The sequence below is a fragment of the Penicillium daleae genome (assembly GCF_028827525.1).
Source record: "Penicillium daleae strain IBT 16125 chromosome Unknown utg000008l_segment0_segment0, whole genome shotgun sequence".
Taxonomy (NCBI): domain Eukaryota; kingdom Fungi; phylum Ascomycota; class Eurotiomycetes; order Eurotiales; family Aspergillaceae; genus Penicillium; species Penicillium daleae.
This window is the reverse complement of record NW_026623156.1, coordinates 51,648-64,412: the sequence shown is the minus strand read 5'-3', so window position 1 is coordinate 64,412 and position 12,765 is coordinate 51,648. Positions and strand designations below refer to the sequence as shown.

The 12,765-nt window shown below is 43.3% G+C and overlaps 1 protein-coding gene across 1 annotated transcript; it reads right to left on the bottom strand.

Annotated features, from left to right (window-relative positions):
* Positions 1–5,850: 5,850 nt before the first annotated feature.
* Positions 5,851–7,799, bottom strand: N7458_008736 (acyl--CoA ligase; the record flags this gene model as incomplete). The annotated part of the gene is made up of 5 exons (XM_056912118.1): positions 5,851–6,409; positions 6,483–6,907; positions 7,000–7,434; positions 7,505–7,642; positions 7,707–7,799. The coding sequence occupies 5 exons, from the start codon at positions 7,797–7,799 to the stop codon at positions 5,851–5,853; spliced, it is 1,650 nt and encodes a 549-aa protein (XP_056760967.1).
* Positions 7,800–12,765: the final 4,966 nt, after the last annotated feature.

The window sequence follows — 12,765 nt, the reverse complement described above, 5'->3', positions numbered from 1 at the left end:
ATCCGTACTTAAGTGGAACTTACACAATATAAACTAGAGCGGCTCTTCTTGCTAGATAAGAATAAATCGAGGGCTAACCAGATACCGGAGCTCCTACTACACCTGCTTACAGACGATCCCGTGAATAACCAGCGAAGCTAGAACTTTCTGAAGCACCGGAAGAATCGTCAGGTTCTCCCTACAACAGGCGAGCGTTAGATACTCGATCGGATCTTAACTACCGAATCCCTTCGCAAGGACTTTATCTAGGTTCGACCAGAGACCTAGCACGGAACTAGCGAATCTATCTAGTGGAATACTACGCTCCTAGAGGTATACCTTAACTAGGTAGATAAATTCCTACAACGGCTTTTGCTACTAGTCTATATAACCGGTGGTTAGCCCGCACGCGTAACTAAACTTATGTCTATCCGGCACTGCAATACCCCAGAAGGGCGACATCGGAATATTTTCGTCGAAAATAGACTAGTTTACATCGTTACTAGCTACCATAAATCTTAGAGCACCACGAGGTCAATAAAGATCATCTACCGGTACCTACCGTATACGGTGAGCGAGCTTATAGTCTACTATCTATAGCTAATTCAACCTTTTACGGAGCAAGCAAGCATATTTACCCGCCAGAGTGACTCTCGTATTCGTTCGGCATTTTTCTAGCCCAAAATAAAGGGGCATTAGGACGCTACACGCCTCAGAGCCATCATGAAATCCTAGGGCGATATCTACCTACAGACTAAGCTAAATATACTTACCTAGCGCTATACAGCTATCGGTATCTCCCGGATGCACCTGAAATGTGGCAGTTTCAAGCGTGACTATAGGCCAGATGATCCAATCGTGGATAAACAGGCTACGTATAGTGTAAAGATATAGTCTACTTGCAGGGTAGAAAGCCTGTCAACTAGGTAGGAGAGCAAAGCACTAAGTCAGATTGTAACAGAGACTGTTTCTTAGAGGGCCCCTTTACCCCGTTTACCGCTGGGCCTTATATACAGTAAGCCCCTCTTTCGAAGGAGGGGTAGACATGCAGGGAAGCGGATGACTATCCTCCGTAGGAGCAGCGGGGAAAGGGTGATGGTAGATCACCGAACCAATATATTCATGGTTGGTGATCCTTGGAGGCCTGAAGCCTAAGGCCTCAACATAGGAATAGCCTCATAGTGCAAAATATCATAACATATAGGATATAGGTGGCTAGGACTGTTTATGCACGTGGCTTGAAAGAGGCGCCAGGGGTGATTAAGGCAAAGCGGATTCGATTTCGGGAAATCAGTTCAGAGTAGCATAAACTCCTTAGGCTTAATATGCCGAGGGGCCAAAAACGGCAATATAGCCAGCTAGGGGAAAGTAAAAAGGCTAGCTTAGTCCAGCAACGCCGCTACGAGTATATAACGATTGACTTTAGCGATAATAAACGCTATTGATAGTTAACCTACATTGCATATTCAAACGTTTAGACTAGTCAACCCGAAGCCGGCGGCAGTTGTAGTGCTAGGGCAAGTTTGATAGGGGTAGGCATATACATAAGTATTAATAGCCTATCCGGTGTGAAGGGCCGAAGCGGGACTTAAATCTACATTAACTTATACTGTTCTAGCTCAATTACAGTATACAGTGCTGCAGGAAGAATCACCAAGTATAAATATTCTATCTCTATGTATACTGCCTTTACATAAATTGTTATAGATACAGGTCTAGGATTATGAAGTCTCTTCACGTTTTTCGTGTTGATCCAGGAAGTCTAAAGAAGATCGACAGTAGTGACCGTTTGGGGATGCTCGCATCTAAGCGCCTTTTCTCGTACATCTAACACCCGTCGATGCATCGCTTCCACCTCTTTCTACTTCCCTTGCCCGAAGAGCACTGTGCCAAGGTTATTAACACTGGTAAGCGTGTCAGGATGCTCACATCGAAGGACCTCTTCACATCCTTCCAGTGCCTGTCGATACATCGCTTCCGCCTCTTCATATTTCCCTTGCCTGAAGAGTACTAAGCCAATGTTATTGACACTGGTGAGCGTATCAGGATACTCGCGTCCAAGCATCTTCTCTCGTGCGTCCAACGCCCATCGCTGCATCACTTCCGCCTCTTCATATATTCCTCGAAGCAGTAAATACCATCCGCAGTTGAAGCAAATCCTTGCCATACGCAGTCGATCATTTCATGTTGATCAGATATCGACTTCATCACCTCTTTCGCCTGCGGAAGCAGCCTTTAACATTCAATCCAGCTCCCGTACTGTCCATCGGGAAACATCTCTGCCATTATGGCTCGCGACTTTTCTTGCCACCGTGCCAGCTCGAGGTGGATCTCTAGCCATATCCGGACCGATAACTGTTTTAGTCGGTGCATATCAAATGACGCTGTTTCAATTTCAACCCGAACAAGAGAATAGCTGATCAATGGTGCCACTGCATCTTCAAACTGAAGCCCATCACCACCGCCAGGGACGAGGCCTTTGGGGATCCCCTGCCGATCAGACATGCTCATTAATGCCAGTAAATCCGACGCCACGGTTTGAGGCTGAGAAGCGGTATACGACAACTCGTTGTTACATCGTGTAGGACCTCGTTGTTGAGCATTCATCATTGCTGAAGCAGGTGTTAGGACCTCTGCGCTCACTTACGATTCCAGGCATCCGCTTAGAGAAGCTCAGGGTATATGCCAATGGCTACTCCTCAGGCTTTTTAAGCCATTCATTTTACGCGACCACACTAATCGCAAAGACGTGAGATCAATGATTCGATCAGATAGTTATATGATGCATAATCATTGGGTTTGAGGGACAAACTGGGATTACATGATGCTTACAAACCAATTTGAAACGTTATTTTCTGAGTAACATATTGCATGCTCTCTCCCACTGTCCAGCTTGATGTTTTCCATCATCTTTTCCTATTATTATTTTAATTCTTGCTTTTATGAATTTTACATTTATGTTTTCGCAACATGTTTGTGAGCAACCAGTGGTGAAAGCCTAGGCGTGATATGCACACTGGCATATCCGTGCCTTTCTGCCCACCCAAAGCGCTTCCCGCTTTGGGTGCGCCCGGTGTTATGGCCATTCCGGTGTTATGGCCAATTTTCTACCAGTAGCCTTCTACTAGCTAATTCAACCACCAACGATGCCTAAATCTATCAATTTTGATGAATCTCGCCTGGCCGAGGCCTGCCAAGTGGCCTTATCCAGCAAAAAACCGAATTTTTCTAAGATTGCGCGTGAATTCGGCGTGGCTCGCAAGACCTTGGCCAATCGCGTCGAAATAGCTAAATCGCCTACTACACCTACCAAATCGCTGAGAAACGCCCTAGAGCCATACCAGGAGAAAGCCTTGATTAGCTGGATAGTCTAAATGTATGGCTGGAATCTCCTACCTACCCCTACGGTAGTAGGTGCATAGGCAAATCGCGCACTGGCGCGAACAGATTAGCCAGATAGGCAGGTTGGTAAAAACTGGGCGTACGGCTTTATAAAGCGCCTACCAAAAAACCTTGGCCTAGGCCCTGTGAAGCAAAAGACCAAGGAACTGAAGCGAATCCAATCGGAAGATGCAGGCCTTCTTTAGCACTAGTACGACTAGCTAGAACGGGTCCTCCATAACGTCCCTACCCGGCTAGTATACAACTTCGATGAATGCGGGTTTCAACCCGGTCAAGGGCGATCACGAAACGTTATTAGTGCTAAATCATCTTGCCCTGACCTTGCTAAGACCGAGAAAGGCGAAAATATTACTGCATTAGAGTGTATTGCTACGGACGGCTGGCAGATAGACCCTCTCTTTATATTCAAGGGAACTAGCAAAAATCTTATAGAGGCCTAGTTCTACGGTAGCGAAACCCTCTTACTAGACACGATAACGGCTATTTCTCCTAATAGCTGGATTTCTGATAAATTAGCCCTAGCCTAGCTAGGCTATTTTATTCAATTAATAGCTTATCGTGTGAAACGGGGCGAAAAGCGCGTTCTTATATTCGATAGCTATAGCGCGCATCTTACACTCGAATTTCTTTAACTTTGCGAGGATAATACGATTATCCCTTTTGTATTCGTACCGCATTCAACCTATCTTTGCTAGCTACTTGACAGAAAGCCCTTCTTGAATTATAAGCAGCAATTTCGCTTAATAAATAATAAACTAGCTTTCTAGGGTGGCTAGCTATATAGGAAATCAGATTTCCTCGCGATTATCGGGCTAATTCGCAAGAAGGCGTTTACGCAGCGAATTATCCGCGAATCCTTTAGTGATCGCGGAATCTATCTAGTTGATAGTACTAAGGTTATTGACGATCTTGCTAAAGAACTAGTGATTCCTGATCTATACGCACTAGATCTTCGCTTATAGGGCTCGCATACACTATCACCACTACTACCTAATCTCTCGTCTTCTAGTATTAAAAATAGCCCTCCAAAATCTATTGAAGCACTACATAAGAACCAGGCGAAGATTACTAAACACCTCGAGGATCTATCAGATAAGATGCAGCGAAATCTATCGAGGTTGATAGCGCACCAGCGGGAGATAGCGGAGGAGCTTTCGATGACGCGGGATATAATTCAGCGTATTAGGGCCGCGCAGGCCCTAGTGCGTCGAAAATACACCAAGCGACAGGTTAACCACTTAGCCAGACTGGTATATTAACTACACGCGATGCGAATCGATCGATTGATACTAGGAAGAAGGAGGAATTAGCCAAGCAGGAAAGGAAGCTAGCCAAGCAGTTCAAGAAGATTTATGGCTACGAGCCCACACAGCGATCGGAGGAATCTATCCAGCGGGCAATTGCTAATGAGGAAGCGGCTAGACGGGCGGGAGAGCTTTTTTTATTGATAATTAGCTAGTTGGGTGGTAAATTTGACGATTTCTATGAAAATTGGCCATAACACCGGAATGGCCATAACACCGGGCGCACCCAAACCGGGAAGCGGTTTGGATGGGCAGTAAGGCACGGATACTTTATGAATATCAATACACCCGATGACTTGGTACCCCTACCCCAAAGGCCAATAGGGGCATGGATAAATCAAGCGGCCCCTGTCTTTTGTATGGAATTATGGATCAGGGAACACCTTCTTTATCGAAACTTCTCACTAAATTTTATATCTCGAATTCTACGCCTAATTGTGTGATGTCCCGGCCGTATCTGCTAGATGTGACGCCGGATGGCGAAAACCTAACTCGCCATCAAAATCACGACCGAGGTTTATTCCCCGTAACTGCCTCTTTTCCTAGATCAATTGCTCTGACAGTGGATTTTTGGAATCAAGAGTACACACTGTAAAATCAACTAAAGTTGACCATTATTAACCTACGACAGCTGATCTAACTGGGGGTCCTGAAAGTGACCAAAAGTGGTCAGACCAGTCATCTGCCCCACTGCTCCTCCTTATGCTAAAGCAGAAACCCAGTCTAACCTTCCCGAAGTATGTGGACCATATGGCTCCCGTCTCTCTCTCCCTCCTCCTGCGAGAGACGCCGAACTGGATAACTAGAATCACGCATGCAACTACGGCAATACAGGAGGTGGAAGCGCCGTGGGACGTTATCGGGTGAAATCTGTCCTAGAGGATGAATTATTTTGCGGCTCAATCTGACGCTCCTTTGTGGTACAGTTTTGGCTCGTTTCTGCTGTCCTGTACATTATTATCGTTTAATGCGCAAACGGGAAGTGAGCGATTTTGGGGAAAAGTGAGCAATACCGAGGTGAAGCATCGTAGGAACAGAATACGATATCACCGGAGCTAATTTATTATCACGACGAAAGTATCTTTGCAAGGAAAATACATAAATTTTGGAGCAAATGAGATCCAGGACAAATAAGATATCGCTTGCCGAAGGCATCAGGGCACCTTCACAAGTTAGGCTTGACCAGGCCGGCTTCAATCTCTCTCTTCGCCTCTTCTCTGAGTACTCGTTTGAGAATCTTCCCACTGGGGTTTTTCGGAATAGTCTCAACAAATTTCACACCCCCAGTCAGTGCCTTGTACCGAGCAAGTCGCCCTAAGACATATTTCTGGACATCTGTTTCCGTAAGTTCTTGTCCTTTGTTCCCCGGTCGCCTTACCACATAAGCACGAGGGAATTCTGTATTTGCTCCAAGGGTTGTAAACCCAATAACGGCTGCGTCGATAATTTGTGGGTGGGATAGAAGCACGGCCTCCAGCTCAGGGGGCGCCACTTGGAAGCCACGTACTTTTATCAGCTCCTTATTTCGATCCACAATATACCATTTCCGTGTTGCCTGGTCACAGTAGGCTATGTCGCCAGTTTTGAACCATCCATCTAGATCGAATGATTGCAAATTGGCTTCGGGGTTCTTGAAATATCCAGGGGTTACGGTTGGTCCTCGCACACACAGCTCTCCAAGGACACCGTACGCTGAAATATTGCTTCCATTCTCATCGATGAGCCTGGAGAGATGATCATGTCAGTGGCTTCTCATACCATCCAGGTGTTCACATAAGTTGCCGTGGGAAACCCTACTTAGCTTCCAGGTTCGGGATCAGCCGTCCAACGGATCCAGTATCATCGCGCTCAGGAAATCGAAACATTGTCGCTACACATGATGTCTCTGTCATTCCCCAAACCTGGTTGAATGGACTGTCATCGCCTATCAGCGAGCGGAAGCGAGCTTGAACATCCTTGTCCAGAGGTGCAGCGCCACAAGATGCAAGGCGAACTTTCCTAAGGAAAGGCCGCTTATGAGAAACCGAGGACATTAGAATCGAGATAACGATAGGAGGAACCATGGCCAGATCTGTAACGTTGTATGTCTCAATAGTGGTCAGATACTCTTCCAGATCAAACCGGCGCATCATGTAGGACACAGATCCCGCCTTCAGTATAGATATATGCGTGACAGGGGCTGCCGATGCATGGAATACTGGGAGGGCAATGATTCGCGATATCTAAAAAGTAAATAATAAGCTATAGCGCTCTTGGTAGAGTTCATCCTATTTGGTATATGGGAAGACGTTGAAGTCGGACGGAGTGGACTGACGGGATAGGGGCGCGGATCGCCTCCGACAACAAGTTCATGTTGCGCGATAAGATTATAGTGAGTAATCATTACTGCCTTGGGGAGGCCAGTAGTTCCACTACTAAAGAGTCTTGCAGCTGTAGTGGTTTGAGCTGTCGTCAAGTTCTCAAACCGTACCCAGTCTTCTTCCCCGAATTTGAGCAACTCCTTCCAGGACTTCGTCCCCCCTGGAATAGATTGACCAAGGTTGTCGAATATCCAAACATTTTTTTTTGGAACACCTGATTGATTGGCTGCCTCCAAGAGGGGCTTCAGAATTTCTGGTTCTGATATGATGAATTTGCTTTCAGAAGCTTTGATGTGGTGTTTAAGCTCCGTTGACGTGTACGCCGGGTTCGAGCCCGTATATATTCCACCAGCGCCAATAATAGCAAGGACGAGTATGCTGTAGTTGATCTTAATTCCCAGAGATGTCAGTATACTTGTATCCATTTCCCCCTAAACTCGTGAAATCTGGCGCACATACATCGTTGAATGAATGAATGAGAACACAATCCCCTGGACGAAGTCCAGAAGCTCTGAACCCCGCAATGAGCTGGCGAATTGACTTGCGTGCTTGGTTACATGATATCGAAAGTTTAGTATCTCTCACGTCGATATAGATCTAAATGGTTTAAAGGAGATCAGTTTGGGCGCAACCAAGTTAGGTATTCTCGGGTGAGTCTTACTGGCTTATCCTGGTCGTATGGCGGGTCATCAAATATGTAAGAAAGAAGATCCTTGGTAGGGAGCAAAAGGCTCTCCTCTGGTTCAAAAATCATATTTGTTGCTCAATGGATGCTTCTGCGAGACACGGGGTTGTCAAGTAAGGATGGAAGGGATACTGTCTGAAATGCAGGCTGGCGACAACAAGTTAAACAATATTCGTGGGGACGGTTGAAAGGGAAGGCTCTAAGCTTATACTCGTGCGATATAACATGAAGTTGCGCAGCCCCTCTTTTCGTCTACTCGGAACTCAGATGGAGTGCTAGTAACAACCTGAACAAGCGGGATCAGCCACACGAAACGGTCTTACCACACGCATACTCAAATTGTGCGATTCCGAATAAATTTGTGCAGGGACATAGAACATGCTGTATTTTAAAAAACGCTCATAATACAGTATGTTGCAAATCCGAGTCAAGAATAGGGAGGATCCCTGGGAAATCGGCCCTTTCCAATGCATTTGGCCGCCACGCTGTTACGAAGCCGATATTACTGGCCAATTTTCTTAGTTTAATGTTTCTCTCTGTGACGATGGGCCGCCAGTGCGGTGCAGATAGCCCTTTCGCACTCGGCACAACATCCATATGACTGGCGGGCAAACTTCCCCGCCTATGAAGCTTCTATCAGCGCTCGCCCCTCTTCCTGCTGAAACAGAATGACGTCTTGGTTCTAATTTGTGGCGGCTTAATTACGACGGATTAATTGCGAGAAGGCCTTGTCAAAACCCACCCACGACGGGTTCCAGCTCACACGTACCCAAAAAAGTTCACGCGGACCCAAAAATTTTCTGACTAATTTTGGGTACCCATGAGGTACCCGACCTCATACGTACCCAAAATATTTTGGGTCCCGATAAGTTATTATGCTTACTTTTATGTATTTTATACAGGGTTCAACCTTAGTTGAACCCCTAAAATATACTATATCTTTATACAACTCGATACAACTCTGTATACTATATTATATGATAATTATAAAGGCTCTTTGAATTAATTATTTATAAACTTATAAAAGAAATAGCCTTGCTTTTTATAAATTACTAGGTTTGAAAGAAAGATATGGATTCTATAGGGTTCTAAGTTAAAAGTGTCAACAAAGAAATAAGAGATATATCTTTAACAACAACGCAACACTACCACTCTCCTCTTCTTCCCTCACCACCCACTGTGTTTACTCAAGGTCAGAATATCTATTTACTCTACTCCCCGACGCGTTTCTCTATATGTTTTGTATATACTGAATACTTCCAGCTTATTAATATATCGAATCTTGGACTCTTCCCTGGCCTAGGTCTAACCCGGGCTGAATTTGACAATACCACGGTCTTAAACGCGATGTTACGAACCTCGAGGCGCGGGAGGGCCGCAGCTAGTTGAGGAGCAACCGGGACCCAATCGATCTCCGGACGCTTGCATTAGCGCCGTCACGTGCGACTCCCAATACCCAGGCACGCCCCCGAAGGCCATGGGTAAAACAGTTAGGCAGGGAGCCATAAATGGCCTGTACCTAACCGTGCCGTTATATACCCGCTTATACGATGGGACGGTTAGCACAACTCAGGAACAAGCCGCTACCGAACACGTGACACCAGGGTATACAGTTGGGTATACCGCCAGGACTACGAGAACAGGTAGTCTAGTATACCACACCCCACACCCAACTGTAGACCACACCACGAGGGACTGGATATATAAGGACACTCATTCAGCATCATGTATTTAGTTCTTCGCGATCAATTGCACATTGTTACTTGGTTACTACCTTTAGTACTTTACTTCACAGTTCACCTTCAAGACAACCTAACCTACAAGTAAGGGATTCACTCAGTGGTAACACTTAGTGATTGACTTACTTGGCGCGCACTTCTAGCACGTTCTGCAAGAATACTCAACAGGATCTATCCCGCAGTAAGGCTTTGCGAAGTAACGGTACGATTAAGAGATACTCTTGGAATCCGCAGTAGGACTAGGCAAGTACAACCCCTCGAAGCTCTACTCACAGTGACCAGTCGGCTACGCGTAACACGCGACTAACCCCGATACTCTCCTGGGATATATATATAGTATGTTTCCTAGAGGTATATACTATTAATATACTAACTATATATAGGGCCTATTCTAGATAATAATCGGGGCTAGAAGCTAGCTACGTATACGGTAGCTCTAGCTACAGGCGTACGCTACTACGATATTAAAGTAGCTAATATCGCGGCGACTCCGCCTCTAAATCCGGCTATAGTTCTCAACAAAGAGAATACAGGAGTGTACGTGGTATCTAAATATACTAAGTGTATAGCTATCGTATACTAATACTAAGAGGAATAGCTATAATATTATCGTTAACCCTCTATCCTAGATATACGGTCTAGTCTTCTCGGAGGGACCTGTACTGCGTCGTTATATCCGTAATAAGTATTCCGGAGCTAGCAAGTGTCTATTTATTAGATATATTAAATATATACTAATAATATAACTACGATATAGTCGTTAACCCTAACTGCCGAGCTAAGACCTAGTTTAAGATTATTGCGGGCTAAAACGTAATCAAGCGTTGGGTCCTAGAGGGTGGCTAGCGGGATACTAGCTACCTTTATAAGCCTAGACGCGGCCCTAATAATAGGTAGATTAGATACTAGGCCTCCGTATTAGAGCGTATTACGTAAGTGCTCTAGGTACTTTATATTCTATATAAGATTAATATACTTTAAATATATAACTCTTATATGTTTAACGTATACTAATAATCTGTATAGAGCTACTAATATATAGTTCGCCGTATAATACGGTACTTGTTTCTACTATTAGTAGGCCCCGGTAACCCCGTCCTCCGGTTACTATAGCCGCCGGGTAAGTCTATATTATATATATACAAATAATATATTAAGTATATGCTAATGGTATATAGCGCGGCCCTTTAGTCTCTAGTAATCCGATCCTCTTCGCGGGCTTTAGCCCTGCTACTACTAATAGAGGTAATAGTAATAGAGGAGGTAGTCTACCTAGTCCCTATATGCTAGACCCGGATAAGGATAGGGATAAAGAGGAGGATGAGTAGGAAGATAATAAGGACGATAATAAGGAGGAGAATAAGGATAAGGAGGAGGTAGAGGTAGAGGACTTATCCTCTAATACTTTTGAGTCCCCTAAGTAGTTAGGCGTAGTTCTCTTTGTATAAATTTTCTGTTATTTATCTATATAGAATATATATAAACTAGATACTAAAAGTAGATTTAATATATATTAAACTTATGTTAAAAGTAAATTCAAGCAAGATATTCTTAATTTATACTAAAGATTTACGTAACTCTATACTCCGTAATAATTCTTCCTTCTTCCTTCGAAGGGCTAAGATCCTTTACTTTCTCTCAAATTCCGTAACTTCTTACTATAGCCGTGCCTCTTTATTATCGAATCCCTAAGTATAGCCTAACTGCTAAGAAATACTATTATACGGCGCTATTCTAGACGATCCGTCAAAAACTGAACTACCCTAAGGGGTAGATAGCGGTGCAGATATAGATTGACTATATACTAAGCTTATATTAGTTATCTCCGAAGTAGATATCGAAAGTATATCCGAAATATATAGAAGCCTAGGTAGTTATATCGTCGGGCTAAGGTTATCGTAAGGATTAATCACGTTCTAGGGCTAGTATAGTTTATTGATACGACGGTTAGCAGATTTTTTGTGGCGCTTGTCTAATATAAGGTTAGTATATATTATATATATGTTGAATATATAGACAAACCCTTCTTGCGAACTTGTTTGGTAATACGATATATAGGGTTGTGAGATCGCTAAGTTAGAAAGAGACCTAGCTCTTCTGTAAGTTTATTCTTTTAGATTATCTCTTATATGTGTTTTTTGTATCTATAATAAAGAGATTAGTGATATGCTCTATATATAATAAATCGGGTAATATACTGTAGAATTGCTGTTAACAAAGCTTGCTTTCGGCCTACTACCTCTATAAGTAAGCGATGCTGCGCAGGTTAGGTAGAGAGGAAGTAAGATTAATTGATCTTCTTCCTTTAATTAAATAGGAAGGATAAAATCAATTCGGCTTAGAATTATAAAGATGAAATAAGATAAAGTAAGGTAGGACTGAAGCTTGGTTGATTGTATTGAATCTTACTTGAAAATGTGTCTTAAACATAATTGTTATCTTGGTAGAGAAAGCAGGGCATATTTATAATTAACTTGTCTCTTGTATATGATCGTTCTAGATAATGCATGATGATCTTATATAGATAGATCTAGATGCATAGTGATCTTATACAGTAGCTGTTTGATCGGTGGTTGCTTAATTATACGATGTTATTGACTGTAGTGATGATATAGATCGTGTTATTGACCGTAGTGATGATAGTATAGCATAAAGCTTATAGAGATTTAGCTATCTTGTATAGGCCTTATGAATCTGGCTTGATATGCTGTATGACGGTTTAGGTATCTTGCCCTATATCTCACACCGAATATCTTATACCCCCCCGTAATCTTTATACTATAGTACAGATAGTAGTAGAGTATAGAGATTAGTATAGAGTAGATAGGATCGATATATATATATACTGCTATAAGATAGCTAGATATATATCTTCCTAAATCTCGATCTCTTGGAGGTTAGCTAGATTCTTTAGGTCTTCAAATATTTCTCTTCTAACGTTTTTTATTAGGAAATCTGCTAATTACAGTTTAGTAGGGACGTATTAAACATCGACCCTTTCTTGTTTGACCTGATCTCTAATATAGTGATATTGTATATTAATATGCTTCGTCCTTTTGTGAAATTCAGGGTTTTCGGCTAGCTTAATAGCTACCTTATTATCCACTAATATAGTAGGCTTGCTAGGCGTATAGCCTAGGCCTAATCTATCGTTTAGATAGTTAAACAGGTTAGCTAGATAGATAGCTTCCCGTATAGCTTCTTTTATAGCTATATATTCGGCCTCGCAGGTAGATAGAGCTACTGATTTTTATAGCATCGAATTCTAGCTCACTATATTATTAGTAGCTAGATCT